Source organism: Anarhichas minor, unplaced genomic scaffold (genome assembly GCF_050575085.1).
Source record: "Anarhichas minor isolate MPS153535 unplaced genomic scaffold, ASM5057508v1 ptg000028l, whole genome shotgun sequence".
Classification (NCBI taxonomy): domain Eukaryota; kingdom Metazoa; phylum Chordata; class Actinopteri; order Perciformes; family Anarhichadidae; genus Anarhichas; species Anarhichas minor.
In genome coordinates, this window is record NW_027466474.1 from 8,802,907 (window position 1) to 8,827,892 (window position 24,986).

General features: G+C 41.3%; 8 protein-coding genes across 8 annotated transcripts; all 8 read right to left on the minus strand.

Annotated features, from left to right (window-relative positions):
* Positions 1 to 38: 38 nt before the first annotated feature.
* On the minus strand, positions 39 to 2,577 carry LOC142963049 (protocadherin alpha-8-like). The gene is made up of 2 exons (XM_076103749.1): positions 226 to 2,577; positions 39 to 53 (listed from the first exon to the last, which is right to left on the minus strand). Exons 1-2 carry the CDS (start codon positions 2,575 to 2,577, stop codon positions 39 to 41), a joined length of 2,367 nt encoding a protein of 788 aa, XP_075959864.1.
* A 642-nt stretch (positions 2,578 to 3,219) lies between these two features.
* Positions 3,220 to 5,885, minus strand: LOC142963051 (protocadherin alpha-3-like). The gene is made up of 2 exons (XM_076103750.1): positions 3,531 to 5,885; positions 3,220 to 3,225 (listed from the first exon to the last, which is right to left on the minus strand). The coding sequence occupies exons 1-2, from the start codon at positions 5,883 to 5,885 to the stop codon at positions 3,220 to 3,222; spliced, it is 2,361 nt and encodes a 786-aa protein (XP_075959865.1).
* A 592-nt stretch (positions 5,886 to 6,477) lies between these two features.
* Positions 6,478 to 9,148, minus strand: LOC142963052 (protocadherin alpha-8-like). The gene is made up of 2 exons (XM_076103751.1): positions 6,791 to 9,148; positions 6,478 to 6,510 (listed from the first exon to the last, which is right to left on the minus strand). Exons 1-2 carry the CDS (start codon positions 9,146 to 9,148, stop codon positions 6,478 to 6,480), a joined length of 2,391 nt encoding a protein of 796 aa, XP_075959866.1.
* Positions 9,149 to 9,676: 528 nt separating this feature from the next.
* On the minus strand, positions 9,677 to 12,465 carry LOC142963053 (protocadherin alpha-8-like). The gene is made up of 2 exons (XM_076103752.1): positions 10,108 to 12,465; positions 9,677 to 9,682 (listed from the first exon to the last, which is right to left on the minus strand). The coding sequence occupies exons 1-2, from the start codon at positions 12,463 to 12,465 to the stop codon at positions 9,677 to 9,679; spliced, it is 2,364 nt and encodes a 787-aa protein (XP_075959867.1).
* Positions 12,466 to 13,319: 854 nt separating this feature from the next.
* LOC142963055 (protocadherin alpha-3-like) lies at positions 13,320 to 15,992 on the minus strand. The gene is made up of 2 exons (XM_076103755.1): positions 13,632 to 15,992; positions 13,320 to 13,343 (listed from the first exon to the last, which is right to left on the minus strand). The coding sequence occupies exons 1-2, from the start codon at positions 15,990 to 15,992 to the stop codon at positions 13,320 to 13,322; spliced, it is 2,385 nt and encodes a 794-aa protein (XP_075959870.1).
* Positions 15,993 to 16,642: 650 nt separating this feature from the next.
* LOC142963056 (protocadherin alpha-3-like) lies at positions 16,643 to 19,063 on the minus strand. Its single transcript, XM_076103756.1, has one exon. It carries the CDS (start codon positions 19,061 to 19,063, stop codon positions 16,643 to 16,645), a length of 2,421 nt encoding a protein of 806 aa, XP_075959871.1.
* A 729-nt stretch (positions 19,064 to 19,792) lies between these two features.
* On the minus strand, positions 19,793 to 22,168 carry LOC142963057 (protocadherin alpha-3-like). The gene has a single exon (XM_076103757.1). The coding sequence runs from the start codon at positions 22,166 to 22,168 to the stop codon at positions 19,793 to 19,795; it is 2,376 nt and encodes a 791-aa protein (XP_075959872.1).
* Positions 22,169 to 22,577: 409 nt separating this feature from the next.
* LOC142963058 (protocadherin alpha-8-like) lies at positions 22,578 to 24,956 on the minus strand. The gene has a single exon (XM_076103758.1). The coding sequence runs from the start codon at positions 24,954 to 24,956 to the stop codon at positions 22,578 to 22,580; it is 2,379 nt and encodes a 792-aa protein (XP_075959873.1).
* Positions 24,957 to 24,986: the final 30 nt, after the last annotated feature.

Genomic DNA, 24,986 nt, shown 5'->3' on the forward strand with positions numbered 1-24,986 from the left:
TGATTTGAAGCATGGTCGATAGGAGTTTCTAAGATACATCATTCTAACCATGTCTGGGAAAAAATATGTGCAGATACGGTTTGTTGAATACATAATTCTGCCTTGTGTGTTAAAAAAACAGCATGTAGGTTTCCTGAGGTTTGTCTCTCAATATATAGTACAATTCAATTAAGATTAAAAGTGAAAAAAACGAATAAGAAAATCGCATCTTTGAATATATCTTACCTCTCCAGGTGTCCTCCTGTCAGGGAGCACTAGTGTATTCGCGTGGCTGCCCGGGACTATAGTAGATCCTACACTCATTCTGGGTCCAACTAACATGTAGCGTTTGTCTCCAGATCTGTACTGGATGCTGTGACACAGTGTCCCGTCATAATTAGTCTCTTGTAAATATTTAGAAGTATAGTCTGTGGATTTAGAGCACTGCATTGCAATCAGCACGATGATACTGATGAGAAAAAGTGTTGAAACTGAGCCCAAAGTTATCATCAGGTAAAAAGTCACATTATTATCCTCCTCGTCATTTGTTGCACTTTTAACATCAGCAGCAGCAAAAGCCTCTTTGGGCTCCACGACTTTGACGATCACAGTAGCTGTTGCTGAGAGTGACACGTTCCCATTGTCTTTCACCAGTATGACCAGTTTATGCTCAGCCTCGTCTGTCTCTGTGAATGAGCGAAGTGTTCTGATCCGTCCTGTATAGCGGTCCAAACCAAAGAGACTGTGGTCAGTAACTTCCTGCAGTGAAAACAGTAACCAGCCGTTATATCCTATATCAGCGTCATAGGCTCTGACTTTAGTCACCAAGTGTCCTGCGTTCACATTGCGGGGAATGTCCTCCACACCTTCAGCAGAACCGTTAGAGCTGACTGGATACAGGATGACTGGAGCGTTGTCGTTCTGGTCCAGAATGAACACGTTCACTGTGACGTTGCTGCTTAGTGACGGAGTTCCAGAATCTGTGGCAACAACTCGGAACTGGAACGTTTTGAGTGTTTCAAAGTCAAAACTTTTAAGAGCCAAAATATCTCCACTCTCAGTATTTATGTTGAGAAATGAAGTTACTTTATCTCCACTTCCATCTCTGAGAATATGATAGGATATAAGAGCATTGTCGTTCTCATCACGATCAAAAGCTTTAACAGAAAACACAGAGTTACCTGGCTCATTAGCTTCAGCGACATAGAAATTATAGGGACTCAGTGAGAACTCTGGACTGTTGTCATTCACATCTGACACCACAATATCTATTTTCTTAGTAAAGAATAGCGGTGGTTGACCAGCGTCTTTTCCAACTATTGTCAGCTCATAGTTGGCCTTTTTCTCTCTATCCAGGGGGGATTTTGTTACTACTGAATACATGTTGTCTTTTAAGGATGGTGATAAAGTGAACGGAACATCCTCAACTAAGGAGCAAATAACTTTTCCATTGAGACCAGAGTCCAAGTCATTTACACTGATAAGGGCAACTGTAGTTCCAGGTCTGGAATCTTCAGGGATGGAACTTGAAAATGAAGTAACTTCAATCTCAGGTGCGTTGTCATTCACGTCAACTATCTTAATAATTACGCTTTTTTCTGTTGTAAGAGGAGCAGTACCTTTATCCGATGCTTCAATTTCAATTTCATATCTGTCCTTCTCTTCATAGTCTATTAAACCGTTAACAGTTATCTCGCCTGTTAATGGATTGATCTCAAATATGTTCAATATATTTTGATTCATGCTGTTGCTAAATGAGTAAACTACTTCTCCATTTGATCCTTCATCTAAATCAGTTGCATTCACTTCTATTACTGTTGTGCCTATCTGGGAATTTTCATCGAGCACAACAGAATAAACATCTTTAGAGAAAACAGGTGCGTTATCATTAATATCCAAAAGATTTACTAGAATATTCATAGTACCAGATTTTGGAGGTTTACCTCCATCCAGTGCTGTCAGTACCAATGAGTGGATTCCTGCAGTTTCTCTGTCTAATGTTTTTTGAACAACCAATATTGGTATTTTACCATCTTCTCCTTTATCTTTAACTTCCAAACGGAAATGATCGCTGTGGCTGAGTTGATATTGCTGCACGGAGAAATGACCGCTGTCTCGATCCCGTGATGCTTTCAGCTGAAATCGTGCCCCGGGCAACACGGACTCTGAAATCTCCAATCGTTTATCTTTCTCCGAGAAAGTGGGAGAATGGTCGTTTATATCCAGCACCTCCACTTCGACATAATGTACCTCCAGAGGGTTTTCCAGCACGGTTTTCAGATTAATTACACACGTACTGCTCTGTGCGCACACCTCTTCTCTGTCAATCTTCCGGCTCACATACAGGACACCATCATTCTGATTTAAGTGGAATAGATGATCGGCATTACTAGAAACAATCCGATACTTCCTGTCTCTCAGTGTGCTTTTATCCAATCCCAGATCCTTTGCTATATTTCCAACCACAGTTCCTTCGTTAACTTCCTCAGAGATGGAATATCGTGATTGCGCCGAAGCCAGGTTCCACAAAAGCACAGCAACCACGCAGTCAGCCAAATATCTTCTCGCACTTCGTGGCTTGCATCGTCTTTGTTCCATGGTTGAACCCGAAAGCATCAGTAATCCATCACAAGAAATGTTATAGCAAATATAATCCAGCTCTCCCCTCTATATATATGTTCACTCTCTTACATATTCAGAAATAGTAGCGCGTCCTGCAACAATGAGCTCAGATAAGGCTGTACTAATATCGAAGAGAGAATTTTGACAAGAGGTGGAACCAAAATCCAATGACGACAAGCTCGCTTACTGTTGACTTTTTACGTTACACTGACACCATGCGACCAGACGTCTCACACCAGAAAAGTCGAAGGGGATGTAGAAAATTAGACAAATGGTCATTTATTTCGTACTGCGATCTTCTGACCAAAAGGCATCGAGTAATTGGTGAGACAAGGAGGTGGCCTCCTTCTCAAAACTCCAAATTACCTTGAAATAGCGTGAGAAATGTTAGAGAATTATGCATCGTATAACAGACCAACAAGCATTAATCACTATATAATATGCAATAAATGGAAAATAGAAAGCAATGCTCAAAGTCAAAACTGGAAATAAGAGGAATTAAGGTTCTGATTGGATTTGTATCACAATTCATGAACTAGAATTGACTCATACAATGTTCAATCACTCTTAACGTTAGCCTTTATTAAAGAAGGACTCAGTCGTTACAATGACAAAGGATCACACCTGCAATATATAAATACCAGCAAACAGATTAAACCAAAACCATGACAAAATATCATGACAATGTAGGCCTATGTGTTGTATCCAAAACAAATCAAATATCAACAATCACGCCACAGGTTTCATAAAACTCATTGCTTGCGGCAAATGTTCTTATGCCAATAATATAAAATATGGATTTGCCTTGTGTGTCGAAAAGAAAGCATGTAGGTTTCCTGATGTTTGTCCCTAAACATAAAGTACAATTAAATTAAGATTAACAGTGAAAAAAAATAATTTAAGAAATCGCATCTTTGAATATGTCTTACCTCTCCAGGTTTCCTCCTGTCAGGGAGCACCAGAGTGTTCGCGTGGCTGCCCGGGACTATAGTAGATCCTACACTCATTCTGGGTCCAACTAACATGTAGCGTTTGTCTCCAGATCTGTACTGGATGCTGTGACACAGCGTCCCGTCATAATTCGTCTCTTGTAGATATTTAGAAGTATAGTCTGTGGATTTAGAGCACTGCATTGCAATCAGCACGATGATACTGATGAGAAAAAGTGTTGAAACTGAGCCCAAAGTTATCATCAGGTAAAAAGTCACATTATTATCCTCCTCGTCATTTGTTGCACTTTTAACATCAGAAGCAGCAAAAGCCTCTTTGGGCTCCACAACTTTGACGATCACAGTAGCTGTTGCTGAGAGTGACACGTTCCCATTGTCTTTCACTAGTATGACCAGTTTATGCTCAGCCTCGTCTGTCTCTGTGAATGAGCGAAGTGTTCTGATCCGTCCTGTATAGCGGTCCAAACCAAAGAGACTGTGGTCAGTAACTTCCTGCAGTGAAAACAGTAACCAGCCGTTATATCCTATATCAGCGTCATAGGCTCTGACTTTAGTCACCAAGTGTCCTGCGTTCACATTGCGGGGAATCTCCTCCACACCTTCAGCAGAACCGTTAGAGCTGACTGGATACAGGATGACTGGAGCGTTGTCGTTCTGATCCAGAATGAACACGTTCACTGTGACGTTGCTGCTTAGTGACGGAGTTCCAGAATCTGTGGCAACAACTCGGAACTGGAACGTTTTCAGAGTTTCAAAGTCAAAACTCTTTAGCGCCAAAATATCTCCATTTTCAGTGTTCATGTTGAGAAATGAAGTCACTTTATTTTCTTCGCTTCCGTCTCTGAGAATATGATAGGATATAAGAGCATTGTCGGGCTCATCACGGTCAAAAGCTTTAACAGAAAACACGGAGGCTCCTGGATCATTAGCTTCATTGACATAGAAAGTATAAGGACTCAGTGAAAACTCTGGTCTGTTGTCATTCACATCTGACACCACAACGCTTATCGTCTTTTCAGATGATAATGGAGGCTGGCCAGCGTCTTTTGCAGTAATTGTTACATCATAATGTGACTGTTTCTCTCTATCTAGAGGCGATTTGGTGACTAATGAATACATTTTGTCTTGTGAAGATGGGGATAAAGTAAATGGGACTTCATCATCTATAGAGCAAATAACTTTTCCATTGAGACCAGAGTCCAAGTCATTTACACTGATAAGGGCAACTGTAGTTCCAGGTCTGGAATCTTCAGGGATGGAGTTTGAAAATGAAGTAACTTCAATCTCAGGTGCATTATCATTCACGTCTACTATTTTGATTAAGACGCTTTTTTCCGTTGCCAGAGGAGGCAGACCTTTATCTGATGCTCGAATTTCAATCTCATATTTGTCCCTCTCCTCATAATCTATTGAACTTTTAACAATGATCTCACCTGTTGCTGTATTGATATCAAACAGTTTTAATAACCTTTGATTGATACTATTAGTAAACGAGAAAACTAAATCTCCGTTTGGACCGTCATCTGAATCAGTTGCATTCACTTGTGTGACTGTTGTGCCTACTGGAGCATTTTCATTGAGCATCACAGAATAAACGTCTTTAGAGAAAACAGGTACGTTATCATTAACGTCTAAAACATTTACTAAAATGTTCATTTCGCCAGATTTAGGAGGTTTTCCTCCATCCAGTGCTGTCAGTACCAATGAGTGGCTTCCGACAGTTTCTCTATCTAAAGATTTTTTTACAACAAGTATTGGTATTTTACCATCTTCTCCTTTATCCTTTACTTCCAAACGGAAGTGATCGTTGTCGCTAAGTTTATACTGTTGCACGGAAAAATGACCACTGTCTGGATCACGTGCGGCTTTTAGCTGAATACGTGCTCCAGGTGTTACAGATTCTGACATCTCCAACGTTGTCACTTTCTCCGGAAAATTGGGAGAATGATCGTTTATATCCAGCACCTCCACTACAACATAATGTACCTCCAGAGGGTTTTCTAGCACTGTTTTTAGATTTATTAAACACGTACTGATCATCGCGCAGACCTCCTCTCTGTTAATTTTTCGGCTCACATACAGGACACCATCATTCTGATTTACATGGAAAAGGGGATCGGCATTACTCGAAACAATCCGATACTTCCTGTCTCTCAGTGTGCTTTTATCCAGTCCCAGGTCCTTTGCTATATTTCCAACCACAGTTCCTTCGTTAACTTCCTCAGAGATGGAATATCGTATTTGCGCCGAAGCCACGCTCCAAAAAAGCACAGCAACCACGCAGCCAACCAAATATCCTCTCTCCCTTCGTCTCTCGTATCTTCTTTGTTCCATGATTAAACCCGAACGCATCAGTAATCCATCACAAGGACCACTGCTTCGATATAAAGAAGGAATCCAACACTTTCCTATGTGTTCATATTGATTAACTTCCTATACATCCAGAAATTGGGGCAAACCGACCGTTTACGCAAAATAAGCACAGAAACGATCCCGTCAGTATCGAAGTGAGAATGTTGCCGGGAGGTGGAACCAAACAGCAATGATACCAAGCTTGTGTAAGGATGAGATTTCACGTTACACTGACACCATGCGACCTTAATTCTCACTGCAGAAATGTGATCAAAGTACTGCACATTATATCAATGTTATTTTGTTTTTAAGACCGGAAAACGAAGCAAACACATCCAGCACCATGGACAGCAATTTCAACGTTTTGCAGTTCAGTATATACTTCAGAGAGTACAATAGTGTTTTTCCGGTTATTTATTTATATTTAGTTTACTTGAGCAGGTTTTTCACCCTGCCATGTCATAGTTGCAATTCTACAGGATGTTATAATTCACTCTTTCGTTATGGGTTGTTCTTGGCTTTGTGAAAAAGAGCATTAATGATATTTACTCATCAATAGGACATAAGTCAGCTTTCATTTGCTCCTCCGCCATTTGAAATGGCCAAGCTAGTGTAAACGATGGAAGAGGGTTGTAAGAGCGAACAATTAAACCACATGAAATCAACATAACACAAACGTAACTTACAGCAACAACATAAGAAAGTTCCCAAGAGAAGGTTAAGGATGTCAACACGGGAATTAATCATAATTGTTTCCAGGAGAAACAAGAGAAGACATTAGATCCAGTGTCATATGAGAACCAAAACCCAGGAAGAATACGTTGCATATTCAGTGAAAAAGCATTTACAGTAAGCCACCTCAAAGTTTGCACATCAATATGTCTTACCTCTCCAGATGCCTGTCTCCTGTCAGGGAGCATCAGTGTGTTCGCGTGGCTGCCCGGGACTATAGTAGATCCTACACTCATTCTGGGTCCAACTAACATGTAGCGTTTGTCTCCAGATCTGTACTGGATGCTGTGACACAGTGTCCCGTCATAATTAGTCTCTTGTAGATATTTAGAAGTATACTCTGTGGATTTAGAGCACTGCATTGCAATCAGCACGATGATACTGATGAGAAAAAGTGTTGAAACTGAGCCCAAAGTTATCATCAGGTAAAAAGTCACATTATTATCCTCCTCATCATTTGTTGCACTTTTAACATCAGCAGCAGCAAAAGCCTCTTTGGGCTCCACGACTTTGACGATCACAGTAGCTGTTGCTGAGAGTGACACGTTCCCATTGTCTTTCACTAGTATGACCAGTTTATGCTCAGCCTCGTCTGTCTCTGTGAATGAGCGAAGTGTTCTGATCCGTCCTGTATAGCGGTCCAAACCAAAGAGACTGTGGTCAGTAACTTCCTGCAGTGAAAACAGTAACCAGCCGTTATATCCTATATCAGCGTCATAGGCTCTGACTTTAGTCACCAAGTGTCCTGCGTTCACATTGCGGGGAATCTCCTCCACACCTTCAGCAGAACCGTTAGAGCTGACTGGATACAGGATGACTGGAGCGTTGTCGTTCTGATCCAGAATGAACACGTTCACTGTGACGTTGCTGCTTAGTGACGGAGTTCCAGAATCTGTGGCAACAACTCGGAACTGGAACGTTTTCAGAGTTTCAAAGTCAAAACTCTTTAGAGCCAAAATATTTCCATTTTCAGAGTTGATATTAAGAAATGAAGCCAATTTATTTTCTTTGCTTCCGTCTCTGAGAATATGATAGGATATAAGAGCATTGTCGGGCTCATCGCGGTCAAAAGCTTTAACAGAAAATACAGAGGCTCCTGGCTCATTACCCTCGGTGACATAGAAATTATAGGGGCTTAATAAAAACTCTGGACTGTTGTCATTCACATCTGACACCACAATGCTTATTGTCTTTTCAGATGATAATGGAGGCTGGCCAGCGTCTTTTGCAGTAATTGTTACATCATAATGTGACTGTTTCTCTCTGTCCAGAGGTGATTTACTGACTAATGAATACATCTTGTCTTGTAAAGATGGGGACAATTTAAAAGGAATATCTTCACCTATCGAGCAAATAACTTTTCCATTGAGACCAGAGTCCAAGTCATTTACACTGATAAGGGCAACTGTAGTTCCAGGTCTGGAATCTTCATTGACGTAACTTGAAAATGAGGTAACTTCGATCTCAGGTGCGTTATCATTCACGTCAACTACCTTAACGATGACGCTTTTTTGTGTAGCCAGAGGAGCCAGACCTTTATCTGATGCTTGAATTTCAATCTCATATTTGTCCCTCTCCTCATAATTTATTAATCCTTTCACAATTATTTCACCTGTCGATTGATTTATATCAAAAAGCTTTAATAACCTACGATTCACAATACTGCTAAATGAGTAAACTACGTCTCCGTTTGGACCGGTATCTAAATCAGTTGCATTCACTTGTATGACTGTTGTGCCTATTGGAGCATTTTCATTGAGCATCACCGAATAAACATCTTGAGAGAAAACAGGTGTGTTATCATTAACATCCAAAAGATTGACTAGGATATTCATTTCCCCAGATTTCGGAGGTTTCCCTCCATCCACTGCGGTCAGCACTAATGAGTAGCTTTCCGCTGCCTCCCTATCTAAAGATTTCTGCACAATTAATATAGGTATTTTACCATCCTCTCCCTTATCCTTAACTTCCAAACGAAAGTGTTCGTTGGAGCTGAGTTTATACTGCTGAACAGAAAAAAGGCCACCGTCTGCATCTCGTGCGTGTTGTAGAGGAACACGTACTCCGGGGAACACAGATTCTGAAATCTCCAACGTTGTCACTTTCTCTGGGAAACTGGGAGAATGGTCGTTTATATCCAGCACCTCCACTACAACATAATGTACCTCCAGAGGGTTTTCTAGCACTGTTTTTAGATTTATTAAACACGTACTGATCATCGCGCAGACCTCCTCTCTGTCAATCTTTCGGCTCACATACAGGACACCATCATTCTGATTTACATGGAAAAGGGGATCGGCATTACTAGAAACAATCCGATACTTCCTGTCTCTCAGTGTGCTTTTATCCAGTCCCAGGTCCTTTGCTATATTTCCAACCACAGTTCCTTCGTTAACTTCCTCAGAGATGGAATATCGTATTTGCGCCGAAGCCACGCTCCAAAAAAGCACAGCAACCACGCAGCCAACCAAATATCCTCTCTCCCTTCGTCTCTCGTATCTTCTTTGTTCCATGATTAAACCCGAACGCATCAGTAATCCATCACAAGGACCACTGCTTCGATGTAAAGAAGTAATCCAACACTTTCTTATATGTTCATATTGATTAACTTCCTATACATCCAGAAATTGGGGCAAACCGACCGTTTACGCAAAATAAGCACAGAAACGATCCCGTCAGTATCGAAGTGAGAATGTTGCCGGGAGGTGGAACCAAACAGCAATGATACCAAGCTTGTGTAAGGATGAGATTTCACGTTACACTGACACCATGCGACCTTAATTCTCACTGCAGAAATGTGATCAATGTATTGCACATTATATCAATGTTAGTTTTTTTGACCGGGAAACTTAACAAAATATTTCCAGCACTATGGACAGCGATTGCAACGTTTTGCAGTTCAGTATGTTCCTTATAATAAGACAGTATAGTTTTTCCGGTTATTTAATTGTAATGCGTTTACTTGAGCAGGTTTTTCACCCTGCCATGTCGTAGTTGCAATTCTACAGTATGTCATAGTTTACGCTTTAGTTATGGGTTGGTCATGGCTTCGTGAAATAGTATTAAGGATATACACATCACTAGGATATAAGTCAGCTTTCATTTCTTCCTCCGCCATTTTAAATGACCATAGTGTAAACAATGGAATACGGTTGTAAGAGCGAACAATTCAACGATATAAAATCAACATTAAACAAACTTACAGCAGCAGAATAAGAAATAACTCAAGAGAAAGTTAAGGATGACAACACGGGAATTAATCACAATTGTTCTGATGCAGTTAAAGAAGGTATTATGGAAAAGTACAAATTGTTCCTAAAAAAGACATATGGTCATAATTTCCAGGGTAAGAAAGGAAAGCCAGCAGATTCAGTGCAACACACGAAGGGAATGGAGGATACGTTGCATTTATGATTAGTAATCGAGCAGTAACAGTAAGTGATATCAAAGTTTGCTCATAAATATGTCTTACCTCTCCAGATATCTGTCTCCTGTCAGGGAGCATCAGTGTGTTCGCGTGGCTTCCCGGGACTATAGTAGATCCTACACTCATTCTGGGTCCAACTAACATGTAGCGTTTGTCTCCAGATCTGTACTGGATGCTGTGACACAGTGTCCCGTCATAATTAGTCTCTTGTAGATATTTAGAAGTATAGTCTGTGGATTTAGAGCACTGCATTGCAATCAGCACGATGATACTGATGACAAAAAGTGTTGAAACTGAGCCCACAGTTATCATCAGGTAAAAAGTCACATTATTATCCTCCTCGTCATTTGTTGCACTTTTAACATCAGCAGCAGCAAAAGCCTCTTTGGGCTCCACGACTTTGACGATCACAGTAGCTGTTGCTGAGAGTGACACGTTCCCATTGTCTTTCACCAGTATGACCAGTTTATGCTCAGCCTCGTCTGTCTCTGTGAATGAGCGAAGTGTTCTGATCCGTCCTGTATAGCGGTCCAAACCAAAGAGACTGTGGTCAGTAACTTCCTGCAGTGAAAACAGTAACCAGCCGTTATATCCTATATCAGCGTCATAGGCTCTGACTTTAGTCACCAAGTGTCCTGCGTTCACATTGCGGGGAATGTCCTCCACACCTTCAGCAGAACCGTTAGAGCTGACTGGATACAGGATGACTGGAGCGTTGTCGTTCTGATCCAGAATGAACACGTTCACTGTGACGTTGCTGCTTAGTGACGGAGTTCCAGAATCTGTGGCAACAACTCGGAACTGGAACGTTTTCAGTGTTTCAAAGTCAAAACTTTTTAGCGCCAAAATATCTCCACTTTCAGAGTTGATGTTGACAAATGAACCTAGTTTAATTCTTTCCCTTCCATCTCTGAGAATATGATAGGATATAAGAGCATTGTCGGTCTCATCGCGGTCAAAAGCTTTAACAGAAAATACAGAGGCTCCTGGATCATTACCCTCGGTGACATAGAAATTATAGGGGCTTAATAAAAACTCGGGACTGTTGTCATTTACATCTGACACCACAATGCTTACTGTCTTCTCAGACGATAATGAAGGCTGTCCAGCGTCTTTTGCTACTACTGTTATAATATATTCTGAGTGTTCCTCTCTATCTAGAGGCGATTTGGTGACTAATGAATACATTTTGTCCTGTGAAGATGGTGATAAAGTAAATGGGACATCATCATCTATGGAGAAAATAACTTTTCCATTGAGACCAGAGTCCAAGTCATTTACACTGATAAGGGCAACTGTAGTTCCAGGTCTGGAATCTTCAGGGATGGAGCTTGAAAATGAAGTAACTTCAATCTCAGGTGCGTTATCATTCACGTCAACTATCTTAATAACCACATTTTTTTCTGTTGTTAGATGAGCAAGGCCTTTATCTGATGCCTGTATTTCAATTTCATATTTATCTTTGTGCTCGTAGTCTATTGGACCTTTAACAATGATCTCACCTGTTGATTGGTTTATTTCAAACAGTTTAAATAACCTACGATTTACGCTGTTGCTAAATGAGTAAACTACTTCTCCATTTGGTCCATCGTCTAAATCACTTGCATTCACTTGTGTGACTGTTGTACCCACTGGAGCATTTTCATTGAGCATCACAGAATAAACGTCTTCTGAGAAAACAGGTGCGTTATCATTGATATCTAAAACATTGACTAAAATGTTCATTTCGCCAGATTTCGGAGGTTTCCCTCCATCTACTGCTGTCAGCACTAATGAGTGGCTTTCCGCTGCCTCCCTATCTAAAGTTTTTTTCACAATTAAAATCGGTATTTTACCATCTTCTCCTTTGTCCTTAACTTCCAAACGGAAGTGATCATTTTGGTTAAGTTTATAATGTTGCACGGAAAAAGGACCATTGTCTGGATCCCGAGCAGCTTGAAGCTGAAAGCTTTTTCCACTTACCACGGATTCTGAAATCTCTAACGTTTTCTGTATCTCTGGAAAGCTCGGGGAATGATCATTTATATCTAAAACTTCAACTCCAATATAGTGGATTTCCAGTGGGTTTTCTAGCACGGTTTTCAGATTAAGCAAACATGTACTGCTTCGCTCACATATTTCCTCTCTGTCCATTTTCCGGCTCACATACAAGATGCCATCGTTCTGATTTACATGGAAAAGAGGATCCGCTGCACTCGAAACAATCCGATACTTCCTGTCTTTCAACGTGCTTTTATCTAATCCCAGATCTTTTGCAACATTCCCAACTGCAGTCCCTTCCATGACTTCCTCCGAGATAGAATATCTTATCTGTGCTGAGGCCACGCTCCACAAAAGCACAGCAATCACCAAACAGACCCACCGCCGTTTCACCCTTCCTGCCTCGCATTTTCTTTGTTCCATGGCCATCAACGAAAATTGTAATAATCCTTCACGAGAAGAATAACTGCATCAGAAAAACTGCATCGTGTGCAGGAGTATGTCCAAACGTTTTTTTTCTATCTTCGGCATATATTTGAAATGTAGATAATTTTGAAATTGCCAACCGTCAGTTTACAAACGGTATTGCTACTGTTGAACTAGTGATATCGTCAATGGGCGTTTCCAAAAATCCAGCTAGTATGAGCTCTTGTAAAGCCCTTTGTGTTTGTGCACTGACACCATGCGAACTCTCTTTTCATTGCAAGAAAGTGAGAGAAATTTTGAAGACCCCACTAATCTGAAAACATATGTCCACAAGCACTGGTATTGTCGTTTTTTTTCTCATGCATTCTAGCTGCTCCAAAATCCAACTCCGATATCTCTCTCCTGCATATAAACCAAAAGGATATTGAGATTGAAAGCAAATCCATCTTAACAACTGTCTAAATTTCGGGGGTGTTCCCGAGAAGCATGTGAACTTGTGATGCCAATATAATGACTGATGAGAACAAATTAGAAAGAAAATCAGCACCAAGGACAGTGTAAATTACCACCTGCAAATCGGTAGCCTTTCTATTTCAATTGTGTATGTAAAACATTTATAATCACTGAATACCTTTGATCATAACATACTTTCACTGTAAGCACCACACACATATTGTTGAAGAAAATCATCATATAACTTAGGATTGAACTGAACACATTTTGGCTTCACAAGTAAACAGCTTATATAACACATTCTGGCTAATATAAACATTCTTAGGAAGTGATTAGGAAGCGCCAGACAAATTGTAATAAATCTCTCCAATCTTACCAAAACATTTCCCGTAAAAGAGTCATGTGTTCTGCCAAAAGGTTACCTTGACCCAAACAAAGTCATGAGAACATGACATAATGAAGAGGCCAGATGTGCTTTGTTTTTGGTTCAACGGACTGGTTTGATTGGTGGAAAGTAACTTAAGGGGGGTGAATCTTGACTATAAAAGTGATCTGTGAAAAGTAATACATTGGGATTGTTTCGAAATGCTGAACTTGTAATATGTTGGCAAGTGTGTATTAAAAGACTCCCCGCTGGTTGCAACATCAGTTCGCCGTCTCTTCTCGTCATTTTGCCACAACAATATATGATAATCAGCGCATTGTCTTACCTCTCCAGATGTGTGTCTCCTGTCAGGTAATACCAAAGTATTCGCATGGCTTCCCGGGACTATAGTAGATCCTACACTCATTCTGGGTCCAACTAACATGTAGCGTTTATCTCCAGATCTGTACTGGATGCTGTGACACAGTGTCCCGTCATAATTAGTCTCTTGTAGATATTTAGAAGTATATTCTGTGGATTTAGAGCACTGCATTGCAATCAGCACGATGATACTGATGAGAAAAAGTGTTGAAACTGAGCCCAAAGTTATCATCAGGTAAAAAGTCACATTATTATCCTCCTCGTCATTTGTTGCACTTTTAACATCAGAAGCAGCAAAAGCCTCTTTGGGCTCCACGACTTTGACGATCACAGTAGCTGTTGCTGAGAGTGACACGTTCCCATTGTCTTTCACCAGTATGACCAGTTTATGCTCAGCCTCGTCTGTCTCTGTGAATGAGCGAAGTGTTCTGATCCGTCCTGTATAGCGGTCCAAACCAAAGAGACTGTGGTCAGTAACTTCCTGCAGTGAAAACAGTAACCAGCCGTTATATCCTATATCAGCGTCATAGGCTCTGACTTTAGTCACCAAGTGTCCTGCGTTCACATTGCGGGGAATCTCCTCCACACCTTCAGCAGAACCGTTAGAGCTGACTGGATACAGGATGACTGGAGCGTTGTCGTTCTGATCCAGAATGAACACGTTCACTGTGACGTTGCTGCTTAGTGACGGAGTTCCAGAATCTGTGGCAACAACTCGGAACTGGAACGTTTTCAGAGTTTCAAAGTCAAAACCTTTTAAAGCCAAAATATCTCCACTCTCAGTATTGATGTTGAGAAATGAGGTGAATTTATTATCTCCGCTTGCTTCTCTGGAAATATGATAAGAAATGAGAGCGTTATCACTCTCATCACAATCAAAGGCTTTTACTGAAAATACGGAGGCTCCGGGGCTGTTATTCTCGGTGACATAAAATACATAGGGGCTGGATGAAAACACTGGACGATTGTCATTTACATCTGATACCACGAGGCTTATCGTCTTTTCAGTTGAAAATATCGGATCACCTGAATCTTTTGCAATAATTGTTACATCAAATTGGGAAACATTTTCCCTGTCCAACTGCGACCTGGTCACAACAGCGTACATGTTATCTTGCAACGATGGGGCTAAAGTAAACGGCACTTCTTCTTTGATCGTGCAAATGACTTTGCCATTGTCTCCAGAGTCTAAATCACTAACACTGATCAGGGCCACTGTAGTTCCTATCTTTGAATCCTCCTTGATAGAGCTAGAAAATGAGGTAACTTCGATCTCAGGTGCATTATCATTAACATCAATAACAGTTATCATAACACTTTTGTCAGTTGTTAGAGGAACTGACCCTTTATCAGACGCCTGAATGTCAATTTCATAACTTTTACTTTGCTCAAAATCTATTTGACCGGTTACCTTAATTTCACCAGTGTGTGCGTCTATACTAAATACATGCATCACCTTTAAATCAACTTCGTGACCAAATGAATATATTATTTCGCTATTTGCACCCTGGTCCAAATCGGTTGCATTCACCTGAATCACCACAGTGCCAATGGGGGCGTTTTCCTTCAGTGTGGAAGAATACAACTCTTTGATAAACATCGGGGAGTTGTCATTAACATCCAGTACATCCACAATAATATCTATTGCACCAGACTTCACCGGTTTTCCTCCATCAACTGCTGTTAGACGTAGCTTAAGTTTCCCGGCCGTTTCTCTGTCCAGCTGCTTCTGCAGGACTAAAAACGGTACTTTACGGTCCTCGCCTCTATCCTTGACTTCTAATCTAAAATATTCGTTATGGCTGAGTCTATATTGCTGTATTGAGAACTGTCCTACGTCGTCATCGTGTGCAGCCTGTAGTTGAAATCTCGCCCCTGTTAAGGCCGACTCGGAAATCTCAAGCCTTTTCTCTTTCTCTGGAAAAACAGGCGAGTGGTCATTGATATCAAGTATTTCCACTACCACGTAGTGGATCTCCAGTGGGTTTTCTAACACGGTTTTCAGATTGATCAAACATGGGCTGGTCCGGGCGCACACCTCCTCCCTGTCTATTCCTCTTGTCACATACAATATACCATCGTTTTGATTCAGGTGAAACAGGGGCTCCGTTGAGCCTGCTACAATGCGATATCCTCTGTCTTTGAGTGCGCTCTTATCTAGCCCCAAATCCTTAGCTATGTTCCCGACGACGGTTTCACGTTGAACCTCCTCAGATATGGAATATCTGATCTGTGCAGAAGCTCCGTTGCATACAACGTCCAAAACAACCATGAAGAAAAAACAAAACTGTCGGCCCCTCCATGCTTTGCGTCCTCTTTGTTCCATGACTTGAACGTGACAAAGAACTGTCCATTAATTTCTTCGTGATGTCAATGACACCTAATCCGCCATGTTTCTAAACGATGCAGCGTCTTTTTTTTTCACCAAACTGCTGAAAATAAAACACTCGTTGTTGCCAATCGCGATCTTGCGCTCAAATGCTGAGTGAAATGCAAGGGCCCGGTCCAAATGTAGCTCGTGACGCAAGGTGCTGCCAGATGCACAGAACCACTGAACTACACTGACACCAAGTGTTGAAATTGTTATTTACACGGATTGCAGTCGTTATCAAATGTTCAGAGAAAATACATCTCCACATTGAGGTATAGACCTGCTTTGACCGTGAGGAAATTCACATGTTGCAACGTTGTTCTCTCTATTTACATTCCAGGCCTAAGCACACATCGAAGGATATCACCATAATACTCATCATCACCATGAATCGCAGCTGCCAAAATATTGTAAAATAACATATATCTGTTCAAGCACCATTACAAATATATCCTCAACAATTGTATAGTAAATACACCACGATCAGAACCAAAAAGCTGTTATACAAAGTAAAATGAGTCCTAAAGTTTGTAGCCGTTCTAGATGCTGGTTGTGAGAAATGTAGCTTCCCTGAGAGAAAGTCAGAGGATCCTTATTCAAAACTTTTAACAAGCGTAAAGTATCAGCACATCGACAGAATCAGACTTACATACTATTAATCTTACCTCTCCAGATGGGTGTCTCCTGTCAGGGAGCACCAGTGTGTTCGCGTGGCTTCCCGGGACTATAGTAGATCCTACACTCATTCTGGGTCCAACTAACATATAGCGTTTGTCTCCAGATCTGTACTGGATGCTGTGGCACAGTGTCCCGTCATAATTAGTCTCTTGTAGATATTTAGAAGTATACTCTGTGGATTTAGAGCACTGCATTGCAATCAGCACGATGATACTGATGAGAAAAAGTGTTGAAACTGAGCCCAAAGTTATCATCAGGTAAAAAGTCACATTATTATCCTCCTCGTCATTTGTTGCACTTTTAACATCAGCAGCAGCAAAAGCCTCTTTGGGCTCCACGACTTTGACGATCACAGTAGCTGTTGCTGAGAGTGACACGTTCCCATTGTCTTTCACCAGTATGACCAGTTTATGCTCAGCCTCGTCTGTCTCTGTGAATGCGCGAAGTGTTCTGATCCGTCCTGTATAGCGGTCCAAACCAAAGAGACTGTGGTCAGTAACTTCCTGCAGTGAAAACAGTAACCAGCCGTTATATCCTATATCAGCGTCATAGGCTCTGACTTTAGTCACCAAGTGTCCTGCGTTCACATTGCGGGGAATCTCCTCCACACCTACAGCAGAACCGTTAGAGCTGACTGGATACAGGATGACTGGAGCGTTGTCGTTCTGATCCAGAATGAACACGTTCACTGTGACGTTGCTGCTTAGTGACGGAGTTCCAGAATCTGTGGCAACAACTTGGAACTGGAACGTTTTCAGTGTTTCAAAGTCAAACCTTTTTAGTGCCAAAATATCTCCTTTCTCACTATTGACATTTAGGGAGGAGATAAAGGAATGTTCCCGGCCTTTACTCCTTAATATTGTATATGACAAAAGAGCATTACTACCGTCGTCTTCATCACGGGCTCTCACTGATAAAATAGACGTCCCCGGGTTATTGTTTTCAGATATGTAGAAAGTATATGGGTTGTGGGAAAACACTGGGCTATTATCATTTACATCTGATACAACAATGTTTATAGTTTTTTCTGATGATAAAGATGGTTCACCTGCGTCTCTACCTACAATTGTTACATTATATTGCGACTGATGCTCTCTATTTAAATGCGATTTTGTTACCAGAGAATACATGTTCTTTTTTAAAGATGGAATGAGCATAAATGGAAGATCTTGGCTTATGTAACACATAACTTTTCCGTTGAGACCAGAGTCCGAATCTCTTACACTAATTAAGGCCACTGTTGTTCCTGGTTTTGAATCTTCCGGGATTGAACGTGAAAAAGATGTCACTTCAATCTCTGGTGCGTTGTCGTTCACGTCAACAATATGTATAATAACGCTTTTGTCCGTAGATAGTGTAGCCACAGCTTTGTCTGATGCCTGTATATCAATTTCATATCTGCCACAGGCTTCAAAATCAATGGCCCCTGACACAGTAATCACTCCAGTCAACGAATTAAGATCAAAACGTGCACTTGCCAGTGCATCCACATCATTTCCAAATGAATATACAACTTCACCATTTGAACTGTCATCCAAATCTGTAGCATTCACTTGAATCACAGTTGTACCAAGAGGAGAATTTTCTTTTAGCTGCACAGTATAGGAATCCTCGGTGAAAACTGGGGGGTTATCATTGACATCGGAAACATCAACAATTAATGTCATGTTACCGGATAGCGGAGGTTTACCTCCATCAGTGGCTGTCAGAAGTAACGTGTGGGTTTTGGCAGATTCTCTATCAAGTGACTTTTGAAGAATTAAACTCGGAGTTTTACGGTCCTCGCCACGATCTTTCACTTCCAAGCGAAAATGTTCATTGAGACTCAACTTATACTGCTGAACGGACAAAGAACCACTATCAGCATCACGCGCCGCTTGTAACTGAAATCGTGCTCCCGGTAATGCAGATTCCGAAATCTCTAACATCTTTTCATTCTCGGGAAAGCTTGGTGCATGGTCGTTTACATCCAGAATCTCCACTGCTACATAGTGCACCTCCAGTGGGTTTTCTAACACGGCTTTTAAGTCAATTAGACAAACCTTGCTTCGGTCGCACACTTCCTCTCTGTCAATTTTTCGGTTCACATACAAGATACCATCGTCCTGATTGACTCGAAAAGGGGGCTCTGTCGTACCGTGGACAATACGATACCCCCTGTCTTTCAGTGTAGCCTTATCAAGACCTAAATCCTTAGCAATATTTCCAACAGCAGTTCCTTCTTCGACTTCCTCGAGGACAGAATATCGGAATTGTCCTGAAGCTCTATTCCAAAAGGTTCCCAAAACCATTATGCAGACAATCCAATTTGCCTGCTCTCTCCATGTCTGTCGTCGTCTTTGTTCCATGATGTGAAGATGAAACATTTAAAAATAAAAACAGCTTTCAAAGAATTATATTATTGTACTAAAGTGATATTCCTCCGTCACATTCAGTCACATTTGCTGTCATAATCCTACCATTCTCTAAAGGAGCATTCTAATGTTTTAAGGGCTGAATTGTGTATTCCAGCCGTATGCACGTATACTGTTCTGTCAATGACGGTGTTAGAGGAAGGGGATGGGACGAGTGGCTATGACGAAAACGTGAAATCATTATTTGTTATTATACTGACACCAAGTGATCAAGAGTCACACTGCAGTGCTGCATTTGAAATAATAGCAAAACGTATTGAAAGGTGACCACTGCGCTTCTTTAATAATGAAGACTGTCAGCCTGCCATATTTCCACTTATAAAAGAAAAGAGGAAGCCAAGATCACTTTACATTATATTACCGATTATTACCATGCTTTAATCGGGAGTTTCGCGCTGTGCCAAAAAAGGGATACCTTAGAATGATTCAGCACCACGGACAGAGATTGCCTGTGCTCAACTAGACCACCAGTATTCAATGTAAACCGCATATAGATGTCCAAGCTTGCGATTTAGAACACATTTATGTAAAAATGATCTTCTCATTTACTGTATAAGGATGGATGCCAGGACGTTCGACCCAGCAAATACACACACGTATTACATAAGTTTTAGACTCACAAGCTTCGACAGCATATACACATATAAGTTACATGAGAGAGAGTCAAACTATTGATCTTACCTCTTCAGAAGTACGTCTCCTGTCTGGGACCATAAGAGTATTCGCGTGGCTTCCCGGGACTATAGTAGATCCTACACTCATTCTGGGTCCAACTAACATGTAGCGTTTGTCTCCAGATCTGTACTGGATGCTGTGACACAGCGTCCCGTCATAATTAGTCTCTTGTAGATATTTAGAAGTATACTCTGTGGATTTAGAGCACTGCATTGCAATCAGCACGATGATACTGATGAGAAAAAGTGTTGAAACTGAGCCCAAAGTTATCATCAGGTAAAAAGTCACATTATTATCCTCCTCGTCATTTGTTGCACTTTTAACATCAGCAGCAGCAAAAGCCTCTTTGGGCTCCACAACTTTGACAATCACAGTAGCTGTTGCTGAGAGTGACACGTTCCCATTGTCTTTCACCAGTATGACCAGTTTATGCTCAGCCTCGTCTGTCTCTGTGAATGCGCGAAGTGTTCTGATCCGTCCTGTATAGCGGTCCAAACCAAAGAGACTGTGGTCAGTAACTTCCTGCAGTGAAAACAGTAACCAGCCGTTATATCCTATATCAGCGTCATAGGCTCTGACTTTAGTCACCAAGTGTCCTGCGTTCACATTGCGGGGAATCTCCTCCACACCTTCAGCAGAACCGTTAGAGCTGACTGGATACAGGATGACTGGAGCGTTGTCGTTCTGATCCAGAATGAACACGTTCACTGTGACGTTGCTGCTCAGTGACGGAGTTCCAGAATCTGTGGCAACAACTTGGAACTGGAACGTTTTCAGTGTTTCAAAGTCAAAACTTTTTAGAGCCAAAATATCTCCATTTTCAGGATTTATATTAAGAAATGATGTCACTTTATTTCCATAGCCTGCATTCCTGAGAATATGATACGAAATTAGTGCATTATCTCCCTCGTCACAATCTGACGCACTAACAGAAAAAACAGGCGCTCCCTGAGGGTTATTTTCTATAATGTAGAAAGTATAAGGGCTCACTGAAAACTTGGGACTGTTATCATTTACATCTGACACAAACACGCTCATAGTCTTTTGGGAAGTTAGTGCTGGTTCAGCTGCGTCTTTAGCGATTATTGTAATATCATATATTGATTGTTGTTCTCTGTCAAGATGTGCCTTAGTGACAACAGCGAACATGTTATCCTGTATTGATGGGGTTAATGCAAAAGGGCTGTCTTCGGCAACATAGCTGATTATTTTTCCATTCATCCCGGAGTCTAAATCAGTAATGCTAATGAGCGCTACGGTTGTTCCTGGTCTCGAATCCTCTGAAACAGCACTTGACAACGATGCCACTTCTATTTCAGGATGATTATCATTTGTATCTTCAATTTTTATGATAACACTTTTATCTGTTCTGAATGGAATGGTTCCCTTATCAGAAGCCTGTATATCAATGTCATAGCTGTCTTGTTCCTCGAAATCTACACGGCCTTTCACAATGATCTCCCCAGTAACAGAATCGATATCAAACAGCTCACGAATTTTTCCTTTTACATCACTGCCAAATGAATAAACAACTTCCCCATTTGGACCATCGTCTAGATCAGTTGCGTTAACTTGGATGACTGTTGTGCCAATTGGGGCGTTCTCTTGTAGCACGGTGGAATACGTGTCTTTCATAAACACTGGCATATTGTCATTAACATCCATGACATCTATGTATATTTCAACCGTGCCTGTCTTTGGAGGGTTTCCGCCATCTAAAGCCGTCAACTTCAATTTATGGGTACGTTTGGCCTCTCGGTCAAGCTGTTTCTGTAATTGTAAAATTGGAGTTTTACCATCTCTCCCTCGATCTTTAATCTCTAAACGAAAATGCTCATTCTGACTGATTTTATACTGTTGAACAGAGTTAGTGCCGCCATCTGGGTCGTAAGCATTTTGCAACTGATATCGTGCCCCTGCCAGCGCAGACTCTGATATTTCTAGCCTCTTTGTTTTTTCCGGAAACGTGGGAGAGTGGTCGTTTAAATCTGTTATCTCCACGGTGACATAGTGTACCTCCAGTGGGTTTTCGAGAACAGTTTTAAGGTTAATTAAACATACACTGCTCTCTTTACATACTTCCTCTCGGTCTATTTTATTGTTCGCATAAAGGATCCCGTCGTTCTCATTTACCTTGAAAAGAGGCTCAGTCGAGCCAGATATAATACGAAATCCCCTCTGCTTCATTAAATTCTGGTCAATTCCCAAATCTTTAGCTATATTCCCAACAAAACTTCCCTCGTTGAGCTCTTCAGATATAGAGTATCTCAATTGTGCTGGGGCCGCTCTGAAAAACAAAATCAAAATCAAAACGGCGAGCAAATGTGGTCGCAGTCGCCATGCATCCCATCCTCTTTGTTTCATGTTTTGAGGTAAAAGTACGAATCCAAACGCGTCCAACATTCTCCGCTTGTCTAGAATTCTGTGTCCATCACAACACTAAATTTATGTTTGTTTTCTTGGAATGCATTTTAGAAAATACAAAGCAGTCACCGAGCGCTTGTTCCAAGTCTGCCAGCTAAATGTTGTCGAACCAGACTGAACGTAGTAGAGGCGGACTCCTGTATATCTTGCGCTGAGAAACTATGAGCCACTATACTGATAAGGTACTGCCACCCTGTGAATGTGTGTGATAATTCATGTTACCACGTTAAACTGGTCACAACTAAATGTGTTTCAATAAGAAAGTATCTCATATTGATTCAGTTTGAATCAAATTCCAGCACAATGGTTGGACAGCGATGACAAAAAAAAACAGCCGGAGTAATAATATTTAAACATGTCTTACCTCTGCAGTCGCACACCTCCTGTCAGGGAGCACGAGTGTGTTCGCGTGGCTGCCCGGGACTATAGTAGATCCTACACTCATTCTGGGTCCAACTAACATGTAGCGTTTGTCTCCAGATCTGTACTGGATGCTGTGACACAGCGTCCCGTCATAATTAGTCTCTTGTAGATATTTAGAAGTATAGTCTGTGGATTTAGAGCACTGCATTGCAATCAACACGATGATACTGATGAGAAAAAGTGTTGAAACTGAGCCCAAAGTTATCATCAGGTAAAAAGTCACATTATTATCCTCCTCGTCATTTGTTGCACTTTTAACATCAGCAGCAGCAAAAGCCTCTTTGGGCTCCACGACTTTGACGATCACAGTAGCTGTTGCTGAGAGTGACACGTTCCCATTGTCTTTCACCAGTATGACCAGTTTATGCTCAGCCTCGTCTGTCTCTGTGAATGAGCGAAGTGTTCTGATCCGTCCTGTATAGCGGTCCAACCCAAAGAGACTGTGGTCAGTAACTTCCTGCAGTGAGAACAGTAACCAGCCGTTATATCCTATATCAGCGTCATAGGCTCTGACTTTAGTCACCAAGTGTCCTGCGTTCACATTGCGGGGAATCTCCTCCACACCTTCAGCAGAACCGTTAGAGCTGACTGGATATAGGATGACTGGAGCGTTGTCGTTCTGATCCAGAATGAACACGTTCACTGTGACGTTGCTGCTTAGTGACGGAGTTCCAGAATCTGTGGCAACAACTCGGAACTGGAACGTTTTCAGAGTTTCAAAGTCAAAACTTTTCAGAGCCAAAATATCTCCATTTTCTGAGTTGATGTTAAGACTGAATGAATGGAGTTTGTTATTCTCTTTTCCATCTCTTAAAATATGATATAAAATACGAGAATTATCTCCCTCGTCCCGGTCTGATGCCCGCACAGAAAACACTGAAGCTCCTGGAGAGTTGTTCTCGGTAACATAATATGTGTAAGGGCTTCCTGAAAATTCTGGGCTGTTATCATTCACATCTGATACAACAATAGTCATGCTTTTTTTTGAAGACAATGATGGTACACCCGCATCTTTTGCAACAATTGTAACATCATATATGGACTGCTTTTCTCTATCCAGGGGTGATTTTGTGACGATAGAATACATATTGTCTTGTGTTGAAGGGGATAATATAAACGGAACTTCCTCATTAAAGGAGCAAATAACTTTTCCGTTCACACCAGAGTCTTTATCGAGAACACTGATTAATGCCACAGTGGTTCCTAGCCTTGCATCCTCTGGTATTGCTCTTGCAAATGATGTAATCTCTATTTGAGGGGTGTTATCATTCAAATCTACAATATTCACTAACACACTTTTGTCTGTCCTCAAAGGAGCCGCTCCTTTATCAGACGCCTGTATGTCTATTTCATAACTTTCCTCTAATTCAAAGTCTATCAGACCTTGAACAATAATGTCACCTGTGTTTGCATCTACACGAAAAAGTTCACGTATTCTGCTGTTCACATTATTTCCTAATGAATACACGATCTCTCCATTGGATCCCTCATCTAAATCAGAAGCATTTACTTTTATAATTGTTGTGCCAATGGGAGCATTTTCTTCCAAAAGTACAGAGTACGTGTCTTGGTCGAAAACTGGCATATTGTCATTAATGTCTAAGACATCAACCGTAATTTCAGCTGTTCCAGAGTTACTTGGTTTCCCTCCATCAATAGCTGTAAGAAGCAGCTTATGACTGTTCTTTGTTTCCCTATCTAGCGTCTTAAGTAAAACTAATATCGGTATCTTCCCATCTTTTCCACGATCTTTGACTTCCAAACGAAAATGATCATTAGGACTTAGTTTATACTCCTTTACCGAAAACTGACCAACATCAGGATCGTGCGCCGCTTGCAGCTGGAGGCGCAAGCCTGGTAAAACCGACTCTGAAATTTCGAGACGTGACTCGCTCGTTGAGAAGCTGGGAGAGTGGTCGTTCACATCCAGCACCTCAACAGTCACATAATGAATTTCAAGAGGGTTTTCCAGCACCGTTTTTAGGTTGATCAAACACGCATTGCTTCGCTCACAAACCTTCTCCCTGTCAATTATTCGATCAACATACAACATTCCGTCGTTCTGGTTTACATGAAAAAATGACTCTGTTGCACCCTCAACAATACGGCATCCTCTCTCCTTCAATGTGCTCTTCTCTAATCCCAAATCCTTCGCTATATTCCCAATAACCGTTCCTTCTTTAACTTCCTCAGCGATGGAGTATCTTATCTGCGCCGAAGCTCTGCTCCAAAGCAAAATGAATGAGACAATGAAGGCAGTCCACCGACATTGCCCTCGCGATGTTCCAAGTCCTGTCTGCTCCATAACCAGCAGATAAAAATGTATCCCGATGAG